At 37.8% G+C, this 25,520-nt stretch overlaps 1 protein-coding gene across 1 annotated transcript in view; it reads right to left on the bottom strand.

Moving 5' to 3' along the window:
* Positions 1–25,520, bottom strand: part of FGF14 (fibroblast growth factor 14) — a 168,477-nt gene that overhangs the window by 474 nt on the left and 142,483 nt on the right. The window contains exon 4 of the mRNA XM_027115882.1: positions 2,660–2,858. Within this exon, the coding sequence (XP_026971683.1) occupies positions 2,660–2,858 (199 nt within the window). The remainder of the gene's footprint in view (positions 1–2,659; positions 2,859–25,520) is intronic.

Raw genomic sequence — 25,520 nt, 5'->3', positions numbered from 1 at the left:
CCTAATTCTCTTTGTTCAGCGAGAAAAAGACTTTCCTTCCACTGCACGCTGTCAACACGTGGAACTCATTCTCACTCATCTTTTCCATTCTAGGTATTTACACCCCAGGTCATTAAATAATTTTTCTCTCAAGTGCTTCAAAGGCAATATAATCACACTACTCTCAGGTTCAAAGCCATAAAAGCAATACAGACAACTCCCTTTCCTTAAGCCAGGGTCTTCCAGAGATCATTGTTTAGATTTCCTCTCCCGAAATCATGCAAAGAGACCCTTAAATAATTGAAGGCAAGTGTGGGGTGTTTTATATTTTTTATGCCTCATTTTCAGGTATAATCATGAAAATCTGTCATTGATGTCATATAAGGCAGAAGTACAGAATGGCAAGAGGGCAAGTGGGAATGACGTCTGAGGAAGCTCTGGGGAATTGATCTGGTGATATCATTAATCACAATAGTTCATGTGGCTTTTCTGCAAGTGATTCCAGGGAATCCTGGGAAAGGAGATTTCAGGGTGACTGATGCTTGGGGAACACTGAGTTAAAATCATCTGCCATCAGAAAGACAAGCGAATTAGAGCTGCCCAACCTGCTTTTTAGGGTTTTGAAAGCCTATATTTTACGAAGAGAACTTAAGCTTTGTTAGGAGGAACCACTATATGCATTCTCCATGTTCAAGGTGGTAGGATTTCACCTTTTGCAAATGCAGCGTGAGACCTTTCAGCAGCACACAGACTTGAAAGCACATGCGTATCAGACCTATCATAAAGGACTTAGCAAGTGAAGAGGATTAAGAGATTAATCCATATCCTTGACAAACTTTCCAGTCCCTCACTCCCACCAGGCGTTTAGTTAGGCGACAGCAGCATCAGAGTGCTAATCTTGATCGTCTCCGCAGTGAAGCTGTGTAAGAAATATGAAGGCCCCAGAGCACCAATAATTCATCAAGAATCTAATTTGCCCTAAGAATTCCAATGATACAATTTACATCCTGTATGGGTTTTGAAAGTTTGAAATTCATTTTCCTTATCAATTACACTATGTGATAACCTGTCTTTATAATACCCCCTTGTCTTTAGAGTACTTCTGTCTGCTAGTTTTTTGAAAATTCTATTTCTCTCTTCTTCATGTATACATAAACACACAACAAACACATATACACACAACAGTTCAGTGTATTAATAAAATGCAGAGTGATATTACTACCCCATATCTTTAGGGTCTCAGATATTTCCTGCTGGATATACTAAATAGCTGGTTTCCAGATTTTGCCTGATTTTTGTACAGTTGCTACGGACTTAGTTTTTAAATTTTTTTCACTCGCATTTGAATATCTGACGGTCTCAAAGTTCACTTGAAGTGGTAAAGCCAAATCATGGATACGTTATTTTGGAAGAACAGAGAAACCCTCTAATTTCTTATTTTTATTCTCATTTTCCTTATGATCTGTCGTAGAATGAGAATAAGTCACTCATATTTCAGACTGGAATAATTTTTCCTTTCCTAGATAGGCCCTGGTGGCTAATTGTTTGCGTTTCAATGACTCGTTGTAGAGGCAAATTTAGTTAAGAGTGATATAGTCAATATCACTATTATAAAGATGGTATTAACCAACAAGACTGGTTTTCCAAACCTAGGCAAACTGAAAGCTGAATTATATATCCACAGATAATTAACTTCCAATATTTCAAATTATCTTATTCCTATAAAGACAATATGGATTATAAAACCAATATGCGTTTCTCTTGATGGCTAATGCTTTCCTGTAGGAATAAGAAACAAAAAGAAAAATCGAACCGTGTAAGCTGGCTTCAAACGTTTACTTAGTTATTGCAGGTCTGATTTTCTGCAAAAGGTAAACAAAAGCATTTGAATAGAAAAACACTTTTGAAAAGCCTCAATATCAGTTTCTTTTAGTAGTTCCTAAACAAATGTTACACAGATAAAATTCCGGTAGAATCCTTAATGAGAAATGTGCAGGTGTTTCTGATTAATTAAAATTTTGTAGCCTCCTCTCCAGAAATCCAATCAAAGTAAATCTGAAGGCTTCATTGCTTACAGCTGAGTGTAAAAGCAGGTCAAGCCACATTTGAATTTACTAAACAATTATGCAGCTTGGAAGGGAGATATCTAATATCAACAAGTTCTTTAAAGGCCAACTTATTAACTCTTTATATTTCCTGTAATTATACTAATTCACAAATACGTGGTTACTTTCAGCTAGATAATAGCAAAATGGGCAAATACTCAAACATTCCATAATACGCAAAACTTAGTTTTTCTAGTATACCTACTGTCATAGTCACAGCTTTATAATGTCATTGCAGATTTTAAATTTCTTAAAATTATTTAGGGGCTAGAGAGGTTGGGGTAGTGAGGATCTGAGACATGAGAAATGAGTATGGACACATTTAAATTAATGGAATATATGCGTATGTGTATATATATATATATACACATAATATACACACATATACATATATACAGTAAAGTGTACAAATCTTAGATGCACAGCTTATGAAGACACCCGTGAATCACCACTGAGATCAAGATAAAGAACATTTCCAGCTTCCATGAGGGCTCCTTGTGGCCATGGTAGAGTCATCAGTGTGAAAGATAAATGTGTGATAAATCTGATAAGGATAAAACACCCGTAACGCTCACCTTCCAATGGCTTGGGTAGAAAATGAGCTGCTGCCTTGGTTTTCTTTACTCTGTTTCCTTTCATAACTTGCCCTTCCTTGTTCAATCCCAAAAACCAGGCTCTACCAGATTCCTGTTGTCTGTACAGCATCGATGAGTAGATTACATAATAGTTTTCAAAAACAGATTCTTTAAACTTGCATTCAGGGGTAAAAAGTTCCTGTTGAGAGAAAAGGAAGAAATGAAAGTTAGAGGAAGGAATGGGAGCTTCCTCATGCTTCCTCTTCCTTCTTCCATAAACTTGCCCACAGTGGCCAACGAGTCAGCCCTTGGGCAGGGATGGCCAGATGCACCTCTTCCTGCAGGTATTAATTGTCCATATACATTTATCAACATACAGTGAATAGAGAAGAAGTTGCTACTTTCGGGAATATATACACACACACACACACATATACATGTATGTGTGTGTGTGTGTGTGTGTATATAGGCAAAAGTATGGATGTCCTTTAATTAGAAATTAGAATACAGGAGCAAACTCAAAATAATTTCAGTTGAACAGAATACAATTCAACCAGAGTATAAACAGAAACAACAGGATAAAGTAGCATCCTGTATTCACAACAAACTAAACAAAATAAAATATACGTGTAAGGTATAGCCTACTTTCAATATTTCCATAGGAGTAATTACATGATACCCTGTTGCCAGTTGTTCACTAGGTCACTGATATTACAGGGTGATACATTTTACCTACAAAGAGACAAGCTGACACCTCAAACTAAGTCCCTGACAATCAGCTGGCATACAAACTAGCCCCTGGAGCAGAGGCCAGGTGTCATGTTAGCTGGTCGCAGTGACAGGAGCTCAAAATCACGACCTAATCCATGGTTCAGAGTCCCCCTGGAACTCTTGAAGAGAATCAACAGCTGCCCTGAGTAAAATTTTTGGAGGGCTTCCCTGGTGGCACAGTGGTTAAGAATCCACCTGCCAATGCAAGGGACGCGGGTTTGATCCCTGGTCCGGGAAGATCCCACATGCTGCGGAGCAACAAAGCCCGTGTGCTACAACTACTGAGCCTGCGCTCTAGAGCCTGTGAGCCACAACTACTGAGCCCACGTGCCACAACTACTGAAGCCCACGCGCCTACAGCCCGTGCTCCGCAACAAGAGAAGCCACCGCAACGAGAAGCCGGAACACCACAACAAAGAGAAGACCCCACTCGCTGCAACTAGAGAAAGCCCGAGCGCAGCAACGAAGACCCAACGCAGCCAAAAAAAAAAGAAATTTTGGAACGGGTACAATGAGTTAACGACTCTCAAAGCCATTATCTACACTGATTGATGAATAACACAAAGCTTGCTACCTTATGGTTATCATTAATAACACAAATATTCATAGATGAGTTTTACATACTTCTAAAATTTAACCTACAAAGGCATTTCAGATAGACCTTTGTGAAAAATAATTTTAAAATTCAGCCTTCCTAGTTACAGACCATGGAAGTCACTTAACTAGTTTTTGTGGCTATTTTAAATAGGCTCAACACTGTGCTCGTCCATGTTTATGAAATACAGAGGCAAAACAGAACTTTATTGTCATTATCTTTTTAAAAATATCAGGTAGTTAATTGTTTTTCACCTTAATAGATTTTTATGACTACAAAAAATAGTAACTTTTGTTTTTCTTTTAAAAAAGTTATTTTCTATACACATTCTGAAAAACATATCCTTTAGGGTCTAAAAATATAAAACCTTTAAGAGTTAAAGTTATGCTAGCCATAATAAGGAATGTGACATTATTGTCTGTAGAAATGTTCTTTCAGTATTTCCCATGAGAGTGTTAACTGCAGGATGCAATTTATTGAGAGTGCCCCATAACTTTAATTCACTGAAAGTTAAATTGTTTTCCAAGGGGAACAGGTTTTGTTAATGGCAGGTGCTTTTTATGACAAAGATGATAGTTCCAGTTATTAATTTGATGAGATTAAAACAGCCAGAAGACAGGTTTAGCCCCCTCCCAAAGGAATTTATGTAGACCTTCATTTCTTCGAGATGATGCTACCTCAGGTTTGAATTAGATACCATCCAAATAAATATTCCGGTCTTCCGCAAAGTTTTATTTCTCCAAATATCCTCCTATTAGTTCTCTGACTAATAAATGATAGTCTCGGTGAGTCAGTCTCCAGGCCCTACTTCAGAGGAAAGACTGATAAAAGGGTCTGTGTTCATACATTTGTGGTGAGGAAAATAAAATGGAATGCTCTAAGACTCATAAGATATTGGTTGAGCGTGTACCTTCTAGGACAAACAGATTAGACTTTGGCACGTCCTTTGTCTTTTTATTGAGACAAGCCAAGGCAGCTAAGCATATTATTGATTAATACTAGTTAAAACCGGTCTTAGAATCAGCTGGGAGTGGGTATGGTAAAGGCTGACCCAGTACGTCACTCAGTGGGGAGAGGAGCTGGCACCTGCTGACTAAGATATCAGGTCTCTGCCCAGAGCCTTACCTTATTAAGAGGACCACTGAAGACTGACCTTAATCTCGAGACAGGAAGGCCTCCAGCTTTGGAAATGCAGGTCCATAGGGTGATCAACCCTTCCTTATAATCAACGGATCCCCCCTGCCGTAATGTACGAAACATGGAGGATGCTGCCTGCCTTACCATCAGCAATTAGAAGTGTATTGTCTCTACTCTAAATTGACTAAGTTGAATATGAATGAGAATGAAGACCCTTGATGTGGAAGAAGTCGTTAGGTATGTCTCTGTCACTAAGTCTTTTTAAATCAAATGTTTGCATCTTAAGACTCCAAGCAAGTCAATAACACATCCCCTTTCTACAAGCTGTGTCAGTAACTTCAGAGGGAGGTGATTCTGTCTTCCACAGTGAGAGCCACTGCCTTCAGGTGATTGTGATGGTGGAGACTGGCTGGTACTTTTTCACCCTTCTTTATTCTTGGTTAAATAATTAATGTGCATACACATACTTACATGCATACACACTACATTCAAAGTTACTATTGTCTAATGCTTTTTGCTAGACTTCTCTAGACATTTCAAGAATACAATCTGCTCATGAAATATTGGAGTTCAAAATAATCCCATCATTCTCATGAGAACTGGTAGGACTAATGGAAGTTGAGATTGGTTACTACTTATTTGCTGTCATAAGGGACAAATAGACTTTCAATCTGCAAATGGGAGACAGGGTGACTATGAATGTCATCTGTGGAAACAGACCTCCTGGGGTCAACCCTGACCCCACTCCTTCCTGGCTGTGAGTCCTTGGGAAAATGACTTAATCCCTGGGCTTCAGTTTCCTCATCTCTAAAATGGGAACAAAAATCATAGGATAATATGGTGGTTGGGAGAATTGAGTGAATCAATACGCATTACATATTTAGAAGAGGACCTGGCATATAGTAAGCACTCAATATTTATTCTAAAAAGGCTTTCCATTATTTATAGTCAAAAATAACCCTGTATCAGTTATTTCAATTCTATCAACAATTCTGCAAACCAAAGTTTAGTTAAATGATTAGTCAGTGAGAACAATTTTGTATGAACTGTTGGGCTCAGCCTCAGATGTACCAAAATGAACATATACAAAATGAACAGGATTCTTCCTGGAAGAATTTTATTAAAATTTTTGTGCTTAAAAATGCTAGTACAGTGCAGTATTTGCTGTGGTAAACTTACCTTCCTAGAGGGACTATACGTGGGGTAAATGGTACTGTGAAGGACAAGATGTGGGTAATGCCATGATACATTTGGAAAACTATCATTAGTCCATTACTGGGACTCTGTGAGGACCGAAGTGCAGAATGATGTGCTAGGTTACAGAAATGTAATAAAGGGTCTTGGGCACTCTGATAAACAGGTTAGACTTCTTATTATAAGCAAGAGGTAGATATGCAGAGTTCTTGAATAAGCAAGGGAATGATAATATAGTCTGATTAGTGTTTTATATTCTGTTGTCTTTGAGGAGGATGGTTTGAGAAGTTAGTAACACTTATTATATACTGATGTGTTGAAGCCCAATCTCCTGCAAAATGGACTTGAAAACTGTTTGTAGGACATGTGCAGTTGTGTATTAATGTTAGTAATTAGTATTAATTTAATAATCAAGGGCGCATAAAATAAGGAGAGAAATACCACCAGAATTATGACACATTATTAAACTGAGTTCTGAACTTCCTGGTAGCTGAGACAAAAAGAGAAAGGCTTTATGTAATACAAATTATTAAAGAGAGAAAATCTTTTCTTTTTCTTGGCACTAACTTCTACAAGGTATTTCCTTGCAAGGAAAATGTGACTTTGACCAAATAAAGAAAACATAACACACATAACCCAAGCAAAAATGCTCTTGATAGTAACTGTACAATTGATAGAGTCATAGTTTTGTGTTTGAATCCTACAATATGCTTTAGAGGGATAGATGGAGTGAATAGTCCCATAGGTAGGATTGGAAAAAATTGTAATTGATGGGCTTCCCTGGTGGCGCAGTAGTTGAGAGTCCGCCTGCCGATGCAGGGGACGTGGGTTCGTGCCCCGGTCCGGGAAGATCCCACATGTCACGGAGCGGCTGGGCCCGTGAGCCATGGCCGCTGAGCCTGCGCGTCCGGAGCCTGTGCTCCGCAACGGGAGAGGCCACAACAGTGAGAGGCCCGCGTACCGCAAAAAAAAAAAAAAAAAAAAAAAAAAAATGTAATTGATGAGATCCCCAGAGATCAGCTTTGTGGCTGGAGCCACAAACTCAAATGCCTATACTGACCAGGCAGATACGAGAGTGAAGCAGGCTGGCGGCATCAGAGCACCTAGCCTCTATGATCAGGCCCCCCAAGATGGCTGCTTTCCTGCTCTCAGGACATTCCCCCCTGGACCAGGGCCTGCTTCACCTACACCCTACTCACCTGATTGACCTTCCTACGTACTTGCCCCTGTCCCAGCTAGTGACTGTTCTAATCTTTAGATCAAAACATCTCCGCCCTGATAGCTTATCAAAGGGGCGGGGAGAGGCATGCCCCTCTGCTAGTTTCCCTGGTAACAGATGAGCCAACCGAATGTCAATTCCCCCTATAACTGGTAACCTCCCCCTCCCCCCAGGGGGCAAAGACTGCTGCCCTTCCTGCCTGCCATCTGCCAAACACCGTGGGGTTTGGCTCCAGGATCTTGCTTCAGAGGTGTAAGATTCCCCCTGTCCATTAAACCATTGATTTCTCTATCACTGACTCCCGGGCTGTTTCCTAGGTCTAGAAGCTGAGCAAGTACAGGGCTTGCAGGCCTGCAGGCTGCAGCCCAACACAGCACCATGTGAGGATAAATGCCCCTTACTCAGGCTCAGAGCTGAGGGGATGGACAGAATGGCAGAAAGGGTGACGGTTCTCATGGGAAAATAAAAACCTTAGATCTGCAAAATTTCTGCCTGGTTTTTCAAAGGAAGTAAAAAATCCAGATTTCTGGATAAAAATCTCCTTTGTATGGTGGCGGCTATTTCTTTGTTCTTGTTTTTCAGTGTAGCACAGACCAATGGTCTGAGGTGGACCCCTGAGCACCCAGTGTGAGACCTCCAATGTAGAGTGGCCAAGAAAAGTACTAAAGAAAGAAGGAACCCCAGGTGGCTTACCAACGCAGCCCTAACCTAACTGATGGTATTTATCTATTTGAGTCATACCACGACTGTGCCAGTGAAACATTCTAAAACTGGCAGTGGTAATATGAGAAGACTTATTTAAATTTAAGCTCAAATATAAACTCTTTGAAACTGCCAAAATGAAATAGATAAGGAGTTTGATGTGTCTTTTTCTCTTCTTGCCCAGCCTATACTTAGAACCACCAACACCATCACAACAGAAATCAACAGCAGTTGAGTTCCAGCAGAAGCTTAAATATTAGTTTGTAACTTTGCCAAACTAAATCATCAAATAACAGAATAGAAAAACACAACAATTAAACAAAAATTTCATATCTCCTTTTATGTTGTGGTTGTTTTGAAATGAAAGGACCATCTGTGGTGTACTTATTATCTTAACAGTAGCAGCAGAATTCCTCTTCTGAGGGAAATGTCTTTGTTTAAGAAAATACTGTGATGGGCCATTTGCATGCACCAAGCAGGGCTTCTCAGTTTAGGATGAGAGGAGGGGGTGGAGAGAATAGAGGACCCATGTTCCATAATTTGTAACCAATAAATAAGTCATAAACCCAGATAATTCGGCATAATCATAACCTAATAGCTAACAGTGACCTTGAGAATCGAACCCAGTGGTCGGCAAACTACAATCCATGGCCAAATTCATGCTACAAAGTGCAGAGGAGAGTTGTTGAGATTGTATGACCTGCAAAAACTGTGGTATTGACTGTATGGTCCTTTGCTAAAAAATTTTGTCAACTGTGATCTAAGGTTGTTAATCTAGTTTCAAATATTCCCAAATTAAGCTTGGATTGCACTTATGTTCATGTATACAAATGCATACAATTTGAATCAGCATTTTCATCAGAGTTTCATCCCTGGAAAAGCCTTTACGGTGTGTTATGAGCCTGGGCTTTCCTGTAAAAGTAGTTAGCTACGTAGTAGTCCACAAATTCCATTTAGTTGCTACATCTCTTTTGTTTTTATCTACAACTACATGAAAATTATGTTTGGTTAATATCTACAGGTTTGCCTAGTAAACCTGTAAACCAGCACCACCACCGTTTCGAAGGGAAAACATAAAAAGAAGCATTCCAGACAAATTTATATTCTAACTATGAGTCTGCCACAACTGGGATCCAGTGCAGCCAAAGCAAACAAACAAATAAATATTTAAAAAAATAAATAAAATAAAATTAATTATATCCTTTAATGATACTGTTCTGACACTACCCAGTTTTTTAAAAAAGAAGTACAGAACACTCTTAAGATTACATATAAAGGGAAGAGTATTCTGACCTTTTGGAAGATTTTATAGTCATGAATTTTGAAACAAAAAATAATTTGTAGTTAACGCTCAAACGTAGAAAATTTAGTTGACTAATGCATTTTATTTATCTGAAATTCTACATAATCAAATGTGTACAGTATCAGGCTGTGACTAATGCCCACAGGGAGAAAAAAAGTATAATGTTTTACATGTTTAAGAGGCAGCTTTTATTTGATTATAGGACCCAGTGATTTTGAGTATATTCCCACCAACAAAACAGTCTCCACAAGTCCCTGTATTTATAGGACCAGAAGCTGTTACTTAGTTTCTGGGGAAACAAAATTGTAAATGAAGGCTTTGTTTCGCCAGTAAAGACCTTATTTGACATTTAGAGATGTTTGATATATATATCTTTAGACATATTATTTCATTTACTAAATATTATATTTTAATTTATTATGTTATATTTAATATGTATTTTCTTTTTATGACATTATGCTTTTAAACAATTGTGGCAAGAACAACTTTTATTTGTTATGATTCATATTAAGTAATTTATTTTATTTAATGTAAATATATATATTTTTATATATATTATACATACATATATATAATCTTAAATATGTCATTGCTACTTAAAACGTGGTATTCAGGGATCAACAGCAACTTCCTCACCTGGGAAGTTGTTAGAAATGCAGATTTCCAGTCCCCACGGCTGACCTATAGAATCAAAATTTGCATTTTAACAAGACCCCAGGTGATTCGTATGCATATGAGAGCTTGGGAAGCATTGGTATATGTTCCTGTTATCATACAGAACAAATTGATATCAATATATGATCACAAAATTTTAGTAAATATCAAATAAATTGGCATTATTCATAAGCTTTCTACCATCTTAAAATTAGTATAAAATTTATTAAAGCAAGGAAATGGAAGCAAAAATATAGAGTACTTGCAGTATATCTTTAAATAAGAAGCTTTAAGATTATAATTAAAACATGTGCCAACTAGTTCTATAATGTTAAATCTGTTTTCTCTAGAATATAGACATGTGTAATTCCTAAAATAATAATGCTTGTAACATGAACAGATGGTATCAGTGCTATAAATATTAGCAAAAAAATCACAAAATAAATATGCTTAAGAAAGTATTAATACAACCACATAACATTCTTACAATTTGTCAGTGCTTAACAGTGATGCCTCAAAATAATAATGATGATGATAATGGTAATAATAATAATGTTAATAACTACAGCTAACAGTCAAACTGTGCATACGTCTATACCAAGCACTGTTCTACACATTTACCTAATCAACTAATTATTCTGCACTATAATCCTGTGAGATTGGTACTATTATTATCCCCATTTTAGAAATGAAGAAACTGAACCCAGAGGGTTTAACTAACTTGCCCAAGTACATTTATTTTCATCAAGATGAATAATTTAACTATTCCTACTCACTTGTCATTCAATGGAAGAGATGCACTTTTTTAGATATGTGATCAATTGCAAAAAATGGCCTGAATTCTTCACCCTCCCTGGATCAAAGCTCTCTTGCATGTAATGTGACGTGTCTTCCCACTATGAGCTAAGGTGAAGGAGGCAGAGGCTTGACAAGCACTTGTACAAATGGGTTTGTCTTTTCAGACTCATCCACTGCCCTGAGAGCACCCCTGGGCTAGCCTGCCGGAGAAGAGACACACGTGGAACACAGCCAAGTTGCCCAACCTAAACTAGTCTATTTCCAGACAGGTGATCAAGTCCTACCAAGATCTACAGAGCCACCTAGCCGATCTCCATATGACTCCAGATGCACAAGCATTAATACACTTAACTGCTATAGGCCGCTTCAGCACTCATTGTTTGCTACATGGTGTCATTAAGGAATTGATAACCGATACAGATAATTAATTCAACTGAATTATTATTCAGTTAAAACTGTACCTTATACAGCTGCTCTTTATCTACATGTAACTACATATGAAAACAAACACAGATGGAAAACAGTAATGAATGACATATGCTGTCATCTTGGCAAAAGTGTCACATGTCTTAGGATATAATTGTTAAAGGGGAAAAAGTATATTATTAAAAGAGTTTAAAAAAACAAGAAACAAGGATACATAGGAGTACTCAAAATGAATCTCTTCTCCCCTTTACCAAGCTGTACTTTCCTTCCCCTCCCCACTGATCAACTAAAGAAACGCTGAACAAAACAGAAACTGAGTTGGCTACCCTCTGTTGCCAACCACCCCTCTAACTCACTGCAGTCTTATATTCCCCAGGGAAAGGTTGGAATGGGATGACGATGTCATGGTGGGGCGTCTCGTGATTAAAAACTGAGCTCTTAGATCAAATGTGTTCTGGTGTTTTGTCATACATCAACTCCTCAACAGAAGACTTCTCTGACATGTGTAGGGTCAATTGTATATAACTTTGCCTAAAAGAGAAACATAAAACTGATAGTGTTTTATGTGAAAGGAATCAGACTGGATGTATGTGATGAAACCCAGGAGAAGTGCTGCCATGACTTTTTAATAATTTTCTGAACAATCAGAGTGAATAATGTTATGATAATAGCAGATGCATACTGTAATATGCAAAGAGTTTCTTGGTCTGATGAAGCCTCTCAGAGGCTTCATCAGAGATTAGTAAATGTCTCGAAGTCAGAGTGTTAGCATTACTTCATCCTTTATTTTAAGGATTTTTCAGATTCAGTTAGTGACGTGTAGTTTTGTTACAGCACACGTATTACATAAAGTTGAATTTGTATATATATATATATATATATATATACACACACACACACACACACTAAGCATGATAATACCAGTAAGCATTTGAACATCTTAGAAATGAGGTTACCTCATTCAAAAGGTAAATAATAAAGTCTACTGCACAGTCCACATCATAGTAATAGCTAAAGCATGATCCACGAACTGGTACCTATCTACAATTTATTTATTTCTGGTCTGCAATGAAACAAGTACAAAACTGAGCAAAGAACACTTATAAACTTCTATAGCAATTTAACAAAATATTTTTACTAACTGTTGAATATAAAAATAAAAACTCTGGACTTTTATTTTGTACTTAAAATATTTTCTAGTACCTTAATTTGATTATATTTTCTGAAAGTATATCTCTGCAAAAGATTGGAAAATTTAAAAAAATACTATCCTTCACCACAAATAGTCTAGGGACCATCGCTCTATTATATATAGGGTTGGATGTGACTATAAATCTAATTAAAGGAGAACTAAAGTGAGAATTAGTGGCAATTATTATTTTTTTTATTAATGTAAGCCAGTCACAATGCTAAATGCCTTACACAAATTACCTCATTTTATTCCTTTTAACAAAGTATGATGCTAAAGTTAAGTATCTTGGTGAGAATTTATACAGCTAGTAAGTGGCAGCGCAGGAATGGATCCTAGGCTGTCTGAGGTTTTGACCTCGGCTCGACCTCACTGGTTATATACCTCGTCAGCCTAGTATACATAACTCTAAAACGGAATCAAAGACAGGAAATGTGGCTTGACAACAGGCAGGGCAACCACAAGAGAAGTAAAATAGTTCCAGAACAAAATTTCTCCAATGAATGACCCTCAAGGAAGGAGTAGAAAAGATGATTAAATCCACTGGATAAATTACTTAAAATTATCAGCCATATTAGTGTTTATTTTATTTTCCATTTCATTCCATTTCCCTAATGTCTCTTGAGTGTTGAGTTTGGATTAGGACTTGATCTGGTGTGACCTTCTACCTGGTCTAGGTCCCTCAGACATTTCATATACCAGAAATAGAAGGAAGAAATCAAGGGAGATAGCATTTAAGAAATGAGTGCATAATTAAGGGATTCTAAAGCTTTGGGGGAAAAAACCAAAAAAAACCTGTGTTCTTAGCCATCAGGGTACTAATGGTGGTGGTGATGGTGGGAGTGGGGAATGGTGATGCAACAAAGATTTCCTGAGTGGAACAAATGCTGCAGAAAATATTCAGCTCTTTTATATTTAACCAGACCAAGATATTATCACATACAGTAGCAAACATTTTCAATTCATATTGCACTAGAATTTTTTGTTAGCCAAAACAAGAGCAGAATTTGCTGTGCAAAAACATTAAGTTTGTTAGTTTTTGTAGTTAGATCAATTCAGTATTTTACCATGCCTACCCAAACTGAGTCTGGTTGCTTTATCTTCCTTTATCAACGTTTTCTTTCATCTCCTTGTAAGTTTTGGCCCGTGTTATCTTGAGAAACTGAATATAAAAATGCCAAATATTTAACTGTGACTTCCACTTTGCCAAATTCTATGAGTGAACATGGGCTTGTTTTCATCAGTTTTTTTCTTCCGCCTAACTCCTTGAACTATGTTTTAAAACTATTTTTACAGCTCTGCATGCTTCTCTCCTTAGGCCTATTTCTACATGCATCTACAAGCTTTTTCTACTTTCTTTTCTTTAAGCTCCACTTTAAGTTAGAACTTTCCATAAAAGCTTTTTTTGTGTGTGTTTGCATTGTGGATTTTTCCTAATAAAAACGTACCCAGTCAAAACCACTTATTTGTATAAACAAAACCAAAACCAAATAGATAATCAAAACCATCCATTTATCCAACCTATAAAATGCAAGCTTCCATAGAAAAATGAAGGAAGTACAAGTAGGTTCTACAATATTCCTAAAATGCCATATTCATTGAATAATATTAATTTATATTGAGCTTTACGATTTTCAAAGGCCATTCACATATATTTTGTTTGATTTAATAATGCTGTTAAAAATGCTTCAAGAAGAACAGCATTATCCCATGTCATCGATGACGATTTTACATCTCTGAGAGCATAGGTCCTCATAAGGAATGGATTAAGATGTTTTTATTTCTATCCATGTGGTATTTTATGTACATACTGCTGCTACTGAGCAAGTAATTATTAATAATAACAATGTTGAAAATATGAACCAAATGTAAGAGGTTTAATTTTTCCCCCCAGAATATCAAATAAATCATCTTACTGGGATAAAAGAGGTCAGTATCTGATAAAGAATCACTAACACTAACGAAAAGAAAAAAAAGAAAAGGAATCATCATCAACACTGAACGTGTGGCATACAGAGGAAGCCCATGTGGTGCTGAAATGATAACCTGAGGATTGCTTTCCTTTGATTTTGCTTTATTAGCTACAAACACATTGGCCATGACTTCCCAGATTCTGGTTGCAAGCTGTTCGATAATTCCAAAGGTTAACGCAAAAGGACAAACATGGAACACTGAAGAGAAAGGTCAGGAAAGTAAGAAAAGAGGCAATAGCAACACTTCCTGGGAAGAAGAGTGACTGGGGAGAGGAAAAACATCAACCTATTGGCTAAATGACTCTACCCAGGTGAAGCTGTCACCATGAAGCTCAATTCTGCCATGGATTTAATTGTCTAATTGCCACTGGATTATTTTCATGTTGTATTATGAAATTTTACAGGCATTAATGAATTAAATGGTTTTACTTTCAGGTTGTTGGTTGAGAATATAACACTATGAAATGGAAAGAATTATATTAATTATAAATAATACTAATACTAAACAAATACTAAACATTCTGCACCAGATATTACATAATAAATTTGAATACTGCGAACACATGGAAACATGTTTCCATTATTCTATACTTAATAATATCTAAAATTCATGCATTTATTTATGCATTGTTTATTGGTTAAATAAATGCATGAATTTTAGACATTATATACTTGCCAGTGACTGTCCTTGATCTGGAGATATAAACAATGAGCAAAAATGATATAGGGTTTCCCTGGTGGTGCAGTGGTTGAGAGTCCGCCTGCCGATGCAGGGGACACGGGTTTGTGCCCTGGTCCGGGAAGATCCCACATGCCGCGGAGCGGCTGGGCCCGTGAGCCATGGCCGCTGAGCCTGCGCGTCCGGAGCCTGTGCTCCGCAACGGGAGAGGCCACGACAGTGAGAGGCCCGCATACCGCAAAAAAAAAAAAAAAAAAAAAGATATAGTTGGTACTCTTGGGGCATAAAGTCTAGGGGAGGAGACAATTATTTACACTACTGATCATATCACTACAAAATAAGACAAGTTCCTACAAGAAAAGGAATGATTTCCATGAGAACACGTAACAAACATGTCTGACCTAGCCTGAGTTGGTACGGAAAAACATTCAAATCGGAGCTGAGGTCTACAACATCAGCATGAGTTCACTAGGCCTAGAGAGGGGTGAAGAGTATTCCTGCAGAGGGCAACATCATGTGCAAAGGCCCTGGGGCAGAAGCAGAGACAGACCATTTGGAGGACAGAAAGAAGACCAAAACTGGAATGCAGAGTGTGAAGGAGACAGCAGTAGGAGTTGAGATCTGTGTGCTAACCACGTGCCAAACTAGATAGTCACGTTAAGAGTTTAGGTCTTTCCATAGAAACACTGGGAGAACGTTAAAAGTTTTTATGCAGAGCATGTCACAATCGGGTAGGCATTTGGAAAGACCACTCTGGCTAAAGTGTGAAGAATGGAAAAGAGAGCCAGTTTGGATGCAAGAATGCTGGTCTGTCTACCGCAATACCAGGCAAGACTTTGGGAGTGGAGTGGAGTGGAGAGAAGAGCGCAGACTGAGGAAATATTTAGGAGGTCAAATAGTCAGTACCCTGTGATTGTACCTGGCAGCTAAGGGAGAAGGAGTGTCAAGCAAAGTGTGTAGGTTTTTTGCTTGTGGAACTGGATGACATTTGGTGTGTGTTTATTGCTGTTTTTGAAAGGTCAAACACTGCAGTTCTGTATTCTTGGGCAAAATAAAGCTTACGTGTATAACGTAAGTGTACATAGTACTTTCTGTCCTTTTATAGAACATTATTTCAAATATTTAGAGGGTAATTTTCCACAATGTTTTATTTAACTTGTTTCCCTTAAGTAGCTTGTGTGTGTGTGTGTGTGTGTGTTTTCAGGAGTTTCAATTTCCTTTTAGTAGAGGGGATCAATATTACGTTAGCAATCACGATACGGAGCTTCCCATGCTGTGCTGAAGACATAAGAGGCAGTCTAGAAGAGGAAATAGCTATTCCTGCCTTGGAGAAGGGGACAAGCTTTTGAAACATGATGTTATTTAGCTATAGGTTTTGGGTTTTTTTTTTAACATCTTTATTGGAGTATAACTGCTTTTGAAAGGTGAATCGGAGTTTGTGAAGGTGAAGAAGAAAGAGAAAAAGCATCCCACTTGGAAGGAAAAGAACTGCCTTCTAGAAATTATGAGAAGCCCCTTGAGGTAGGAGTCTTAGACCAGCGTGGCTGGAAGCTAAGGTCCGTGTGGTGACGTGAAGCTGGGATACACGCTGGCCATGCCGTGGGGTTGTGACTTTCTGATCAGCCAAAGATGAGCCCCAGAGATTTTCAAGAAAATGGATGAGGTGCTGAGATTGTGTTTTAAAAGATAACTGGGGACTTCCCTGGCCGTCACTGGTTAAGACTTCGCCTTCCAAGGCAGGGGATGCGGGTTGGATCCCTGGTCGGAGAGCTAAGATCTCTCCGGCCTCACGGCCAAAACAACCAAAACGTGAAACAGAAGCAATATTGTAACACATTCCATAAAGACGTTGACAATGGTCCACATCAAAAAAATAAAAATAAATAAAATAAATAAAAAGAGAACCTATCGTATGATCTAGCAATCACGTTCCTTGCTATCTACCCAAATGAGGTGAAATTTGCATCCTCAGAGAGACCTGCATAGACTTTATTCGTAATTTCCAACTATTCGGAGCAACCAAGGTGGCTTTCAATAAATGAATGTATAGACAAACTGTGGGAAATCCATACAGTGGAATATTATTCAGTGATCAAAAGAAATTATGAAGCCATGGGTTATCTTAAATGCATATTACTAAGTAGAAGAAGCCAATCTGAAAAGGTTGTATAGCGTATGATTCCAACTCTGTGACATTCCTGAAACGGCAGAATTATGGAGTGAATAAAAAGATCAGTGGCTTGCAGGGGCTGTAGGGGGAGGAGTGAAGAGGTGCAGCACAGAGGACTTCGAAGGCAGTGAAATCATCTGTATGATTCTGTAGTGGTACATGTCGTTGTATATGTCCTACATTTGTCAATATCCATAGGAGGCACAGCACAAACAGTAAATACTAATGTAAACTATGGACTTCAGTGAGTAACAGTACACCAACACCAGTTCATCAATTGTAATCTTTGTACCACACTAATGCTAGATGTTAATAAAAAGGGAAACTTTTGCGGGGGGAAGGGGTTTATGGGAACTCTCTTTACTTTCTGCTCAAGTTTTCTATCAACCTAAAATTGCTAAAAAAGAATAAAGTCTATTCATTTACAAAATGAAAAAGAAAGATAACTCACTCAGGGTAGAGGAGGATTTTAGTCCAGGGGCAGAGATCTGCAGCATCTGCATAGGTTCTCCCATTAACGTCTTAATAAATTCCATGGTACGAATAATTTGCACTTAGGCATTAAGGAAGATATATGTATCAACAATGCTCAAGAACAGTACGTGCATGCCCAGGATGGGGAAGCAAAAATGGAATGTCTAGATCAGGGATGAGCAAACTACAGTCCCCAGGCCAAAGCAGGCCTGCCAAATACAGTTTTATTGTCACACAGCCAAGCTCACTAATTTACATATTGCCTGTGGCTACTTTTGAGTTACAACAGCAGTTGATTGTATAGCAATTGAGACCGTGTGACCTACAAGCCTAAAACATTCATCTGGCCCTTTACAGACTAAGTTTGCCAGCCCTTGTGATAGACTCTCACTGGGACTGGCTGAATATGTATAGCTTTCATAGGATTCCCTCATTTCAGAAGAAGTCATATTGAGATACAAAAACCTTCTCAGAAAAGGAAAAAAGAAAGAAAGAAAGAAAGAGAAGAAACAATTCCATCTATGGACAGATCCCTCTGAGAATATCTGAGATTTGGAGATATGATTCTGGAGAAGGTTTTCCACTTTGATCTATATAGATAATATAGTATTCATGTCGATCCACTATTACTATTACTATTTTGCTTATCACACCAATATATAATTTCAAATTCTATCAGCAAAGTTACAGAGGCACATTTCTAATGAAATCTGTGATTAAAGTATCGACAATTAAAGAGAAAAGTAGAAATCTGAAGCGTTTGCTTTTGCCTAACCACAAACAACATGTTTTTTTGTTTTTCTTTTTTTTGCGGTACGCGGGCCTCTCACTGCTGTGGCCTCTCCCATTGCGGAGCATAGGCTCCGGACGCGCAGGCTCAGCGGCCATGGCTCACCGGGCCCAGCCGCTCCGCGGCATGTGGGATCTTCCCGGACCAGGGCACGAACCCGTGTCCCCTGCATTGGCAGGCGGACTCTCAACCACTGCGCCACCAGGGAAGCCCCACAAACAACATTTGAAAAATAGATTTATAGCATGTTTATCTTCTCAATGTTCTCATGCACTGCTAATCAGAGAAGTAAACATAAGATAGTTAGAATCTGATGTAAATAAATTTTAAAAATGTTTAATATAAACTTTAATCAGTTATATAAGGTACAGAAGGAGAGCAGTAAAAAAGCCAAACAAGCCTTATTATAATGAGTGATGATAAAATCAGCACTTATAAGAATAACTAAAAATACTTGGTAAAGTCAGTCTCTGTATCATTTCAGAATGTGTGCAGCTACAAGGAGCAAAGAACAGACTATCTAAATTGCAGTGGCTTAAATATTAGAATTTGAACTTCTCTCTCATGTGAAAAGTCTGTAAGGGTTTGTGCTTCCAGCTTTGGATCAGTGCCTCTGATTTCACCAAGAAAATATACATATATATATATTTTTTTTCTCTCTCTCTCTCCTTTCTGCCATGTTGAATGGATGTGTTGGTGATTTTCTCTCACAAAACATTGCTGTAGATCCAACCATCACATGTTCATAGAACAGAATCCCAATTAACATGGAAGAGGGTTGGGGGATAAAAGGGCTGTCTCTATTTTTTGAGGAAGGAAATATTTTCTCAGAAGCTCCTTAACAGAGCTTATTATTTATTTCATTGGTCAGAATAAGGGCATATACCCACACCTAGAATAACTGCTGGTTAAGTAAAATGGGGCTGCTATGATGGGTCTAAAATTTTAGCCTTAAATCAAGCATTATTAATTTCCTGGATTAGAGCATATGGCCCACTCAAATAAAAGGGGGATTTTGTTATCAAGGGAGAAGAAATTACTTTGGAATTGATTAACATTAAACTAAACTTTTTCTTTCTTTTGCAATATTTTAAATATATGAAGAATACATATTTAATGGCATGATTTCACTATGTCTAACCCAATTTTAAACATGATGTGCAAATGCAACTCAGTAATACCTTATATTGTGTATGTGCAAATACACACACACATATACCATACATTACATATTTGCACATATATAATAAATGGTATTATACATGTCTATAATTTAACCTGTGATAAAAGGGGACCTTAATTCCATTTTACTTCTCCCTTCTCAGCTTAAAATATTAAAGAATTTTATTTCTAAATATTGCTTTTGTTCCCTTCAATTTTGTGGTTTGCAAATTTTTATTATTGTTGAAAAGTTAATTAAAAAAATTCTTACTAGTGGTTTAAAGGATGCTAATTCCTAAGATATTCGGTGCAATTTGACAACATGAATCACTCTTTCTGGATACTATACTTAGTTCTACTCACATAAAAGATACAAACAGGAAGAATTCTATTATAAAGTTAAAAATCAGAACAACTCATACACTGCCACAAAACTTTTAACAAGTGTCGTTCACTGAAAGAAATGAAACATATGTTCATGGTTGAAAGTTATGGCCATGAACTTACTATTTGCTACTGATTGAATATTTTGCTCCTCTTGCCCCAAATTCCTATGTTGAAATCTGATCCCCAATGCGACCATATTTGGAGGTGGGGCCTTTAGGAAGTAACTAAATCATGAGGGTGGAGCCTTCATGAATGGGATTAAAGCCCTTACAGGGAGAAGACAGAGACCTAGCTCACTCTCTTTCTGCCAATTGAGGAGAAGGCACACAGTCTGCAACCCAGAGTAGGGCTTTCACCAGAACCCTAACCTGCTGGCACCCTGACCTTGGACTTCCAGCCTCCAGAACTCTGAGAAATAAATTTCTGTTGTTTATAAGCCACCCAGTCTATGGTACTTTGTTATCGTAGCCAGAACTAAGACACTACACTATTTGAGAAATCTCTCTACACAGGTGAATCCTGGTGGCATATGTATTTCAAATGATATCTAAATCAGTAGAAGTTGGTTATGTGGCATTTGTTTAACAATAGAAATACTCATTTACTCACTCACCCTTACAAACAGTTCCTGGGTATATTCTTTCAAAATAACTTTAATTAGTACATTGGTATTAAAAGGATTTTCTTTTTCCCAGTAATATTCAGAAGTTAATGTCATTATATAATACACAGAAGTCATCAGGATAGTAGATACTAATAAACTAAGAAGTTAGAGACCTAACTGAGATTATCCAATTTAGGAGTTGGCCAACTATTTTTTGTAAAGGGCAGAATAGTAAATATTTTTGGCTCTGTGGTCCATACGGTCTCTGCAGAAGTACTCAACTCCCTTCCAGCGTGAAAGTTGTCATAGACTTAAATAAATAGGTGTGGCTTGTGTTCCAAGAAAACTTTATTTATGGACACTGAAATTTGAATTTTATATAATTTCATGTATCACAAAATATTATTCTTTTGATTTTTACAACCATTTAAAAATTTAGAAACTATTCTTGGCTCTTAGGCTGTACAAAAACAGAGAGGGAGGCCGCAGTTTGCCAGCTCCTCATTCAGGTATCTCAATCAGGAGCGCTTAATTTGTCAGTAATTTGGGTTTGGACTGCACGTGGGAGTCCATGGCTACCTGTAACTTTCTAAGACAGGGAGAAGCTTGCCCTTCCCTCCTCTTCACTCCTGCTGCCCCACTAGAATCTGGAGATGCTCAGGAAAAACAAACTTGTGTCAGTATCAGTCTGAGCAAACAAGACTAGTACCTACACCTCTCCCCAGTTTTTGCAGGTGATGACTAGACATTGCAAAGCCAAAGCTATGAACTATATTTGGATTGTTTTCTGATACTCGCTTTTCTTTTCTACATCTCTCCAAGCTCCTGCCATTAACTAGGAGTTGACCTCAAGTGAGTGCTGCAAAGAGAATGTGAGCCCTATCCCAGTAAATAATTTAGGAAATGCTAAAGGCAGCCAACAGAGGGACACGCAAATATAGATGCTTCACATCACTCTGTGGCAGAGTAACTGAAAAATAAAAAATTGAAAATATTTCAAGTAAAGGGTGGACATCAGGTCAAATCAAATATGTTACTAAAAACAAAAAACAAAAACACAAATTCAGTGAGGTTTCCCCTGCACTGTTCCACTTGGGTGTCATAATTAGTGGACAATTATTTCACTCTAATTGGCTTATGCAGACACAGGGCAAGTTATGACAGCTTCCACTGCATCCAGTCTCCTCCCCATACCTCACTTCCTGCTACTCTCACCTCCTTCGCCCCTGCCAGCCACACTGGCTCCCCTGATTTTCTTCATTCATGTCAGAGACTCTCATACATTAGGGTCTCAGCTCTGGTTATTTTCTGCCTGGAATGATCTTCCCCAGATACCTGGATGGCTCTCTCTCTACATTCTTCAAGTCTTTGCTCAAATTTCACCTCAAATTGGCCTGCCCTGACCACTCCATTTAACACTGCAACCCACTTATCGCTTCTGCAGCACACCCCAAGCTCTTTCCATGCTCTTTGTTCTTCTTCCTCTCTTTAGACTTTTTGCTTATTTTCTACCAGAATGTAACCTCCCTGAGGGATAGGACCTTTGTTTTATTCCCAAGTATGTAGGTGAGTTCCTGGCACATAGTAAGAGCTCAATAAACATCCTCCAATTATCAGGCAGGGAGCACGGCCAGGAGACCTATATTTGGAAAACCTAACAGTATGGTGACTCTACACCCCAGTGTCTGAAACAATCCTGTTTCTTTGCCTTATATACCAGCTAGGTAACTTTTACTCTTAAAACTGCCTCAGTTTGCCCACTGACAGATGATTGGATAAAGAAGATGTGGTATATATACACAATGGAATACTATTCAGCCATAAAAAAGAACAAAATAATGCCACTTGCAGCAACATGGATGGACCTAAAGATTATCATACTAAGTGAATTAAGTCAGACAGAAAAAGACAAATACCCTATGATATCACTTATATGTGGAATCTAAAATACGACACAGGTGAACTTATTTACAAAACAGAAATAGACCCAGGCATAGAAAACAAACTTCTGGTTACCAAAGGGGAAGGGGGGAGGGACAAATTAGGAATTTGGGATTAGCAGATACAAACTACTATATATAAAAGAGATAAACAAAAAGGTCCTACTGTATATAGCATAGGGAACTATACTCAACATCCAGCAATAAATCATAATGGAAAAGAATATATATATATATATATACACACACACACACACACACATATGCATACACACACACATATATATATATATTCCCTGCGCTGAAGCGCCCAGGGACCCAGGTCCTTGCTCAGGCTCCCGGGCTGGCAGGGGCTAGTCCAGGATGCTGCCTTCCGGAGGACCAGCATTCCAGGGCAGATGGTTGGTGACACGGGGCAATCTGAACACATGTGCCTCCTCCTGCCTCAAGGTAATTATGTATCAGGTAAAATAAGCAGAGAAGAACCGTCTTCTTTGTTGCTGAAATTTCTGCCCAAAGGGTATCTTTCCCTGCTGTCCTCTCTTTTTCAGTGTTTTTAATGCTTTTACACCATATAGAGTACACCTTAATTCTAATGATAAAAAATAGGTTGTCTTTTCTATAAAAATAATCTGGGCTCCTCTGGTGGCGCAATGGTTGAGAGTCTGCCTGCCGATGCAGGCGACACGGGTTCGTGCTCCGGTCTGGGAAGATCCCACATGCCGCGGAGCGGCTGGGCCCGTGAGCCATGGCCGCTGAGCCTGCGCGTCCGGAGCCTGTGCTCCGCAACGGGAGAGGCCACAGCAGTGAGAGGCCCGCGTACTGCAAAAAAAAAAAAAAAAAAAAAAAAAAAAAAAAAAAAAAAATCTGACATTGCCTATAATTTCCATTCTGTAAATGGAGAAACTGAAAATCCAAAAGGCACTAATAATGGTGAAGAGGATGACGGTAGTGCTTAAACCTGGAGAAAAATCAAAACCAATTCTCCTCATTTAACTGTAAACCAGAGTTAAAATGCTAAGTGGAATACACTTCCCAGGATAAATGGAAGTTAAATAAAATGTCTTTCTGTTTAAGTAGTTAGGCAGAAGATATTATATATGCCAGATCACCCTGGCTGGAATAAAACAAAGAAATAGATATCAAAGTCTACACATGTAAACCTAGACAAACACTGTAGAATCATTACTATTTATAACATAGAAAACATAAAAATGTCTGGAAAACATAAAAATTGCAACATAAATGGTTGAAATTATTTCTGAATTTTGCGCACAAAGAATGCAGAAGAGACATTATAGTAATATTAGGAATAGCTAAAGTTATCTATATTTTCTCATATAGATGGACAAGATAAGAATAAAATGAGAATAATTCTCACTCCACACTCCCCACCCTCTTAACCCTCATATACTCCCTTCTAGCTAGCTTTCTTTATGTCTGTCAATTGCCTCTTAAACTTTACCTTAAAAAGGAAGAATCAAAACAGTTGGCTAAAAATGAATAAATGAAGCCTTCAACTTTCAAGGAATTCAGAAAAGTTCAGGAATCTCATCTTAAACTGGGGAGAGAATTGAAGATTCTGCCTGATGAGTGCTCTCCATATGCGCACAAGCTGTCAAAGCTTACCAGGTGATAGACAATTAGGCAAATTAGTCATATAGTTTAGTCGTAGTTTGCAATCGGAAGGCAAGTCTGAGTGGCACCATCAGGAGGGAATTAAATCGCATGTCCCTCTTCCAATTCTAATTTGCAAATGAGAGTTTAGGTCCACATCATTCTTAGACTGGGGTGGTTATAAGAGTGTATGCTTATACATAACCCCACGTAATTTTCAAGAATGTCTTCTATAGTTTTAAAGTGGGAGTTGTTTAATTAATGGAGAAATACCTAATTTTAAACATAGGCTGCCAAATTTTAAAGATGGGGTAAACCTTTACAGATAAGTAATGCACGAACTTTTAATGTGTGAGAATTGTAAAAGGCATCAGAACAGTTCTTAACGATTGTATATAAAAACATATGCAATTGCACAGAGACACTGTTTTATTGTAAACTCACAGCAGGCTTATTTTTCTGGGAAGGGAGGTTTCGATTCAGGCTGTGATCTCTTCTTCCAAGAGTATATAAACAATAAAAACACCCATCCTTCAAAGAAAGACTTACTTCTTCCAAAGGCAATCTCTTCTCATGAACTTAGATGCAAGATAAAAATGGATTCAGACTAATTCATGCCACAGAAAAATCTTTCCTCATGTTTTAATAGATATGCATTTTATAAGACAATGTTTTTCTGGTTTATAGAGGTGGATAAAAATTAAAATCATTTGTATGTAGGAACCCAAGTTTAATTACTGTAGTCTTCTTCTGCATGAGGTTAATTGATTTTGTCAGTGCGACAGCTATCCTGTGCTCTAGAAACATCCTTTACAATAGTTTGAGAAAAGAAGCAAATAGTACAATCTACATATTTTAATAAAAAAATTGGCACTATCCTATGCTAAGATTTTCTGTTAAAAATTATTAAACATCAAAGTAGAAGAAGTCAAGTTAATATATAAAGGATGTAGAACACATTAAATATTACCTGAATTCATAGTGTTGCAAAAAGCTGAGTTAATTTTAAATGTTATAAAAAGACATTTACTAAGATAGTTTTATTTTTATAATTTTATTATTTTATTTTTGGCTGCAT

The sequence above is a fragment of the Aethalodelphis obliquidens genome, unplaced genomic scaffold (assembly GCF_003676395.1).
Source record: "Aethalodelphis obliquidens isolate GAN/ISIS:26980383/991018 unplaced genomic scaffold, ASM367639v1 scaffold15, whole genome shotgun sequence".
Lineage (NCBI taxonomy): Eukaryota > Metazoa > Chordata > Mammalia > Artiodactyla > Delphinidae > Aethalodelphis > Aethalodelphis obliquidens.
The sequence above is the reverse complement of the archived record's forward strand: the minus strand, read 5'-3'. Positions and strand labels throughout refer to the sequence as shown.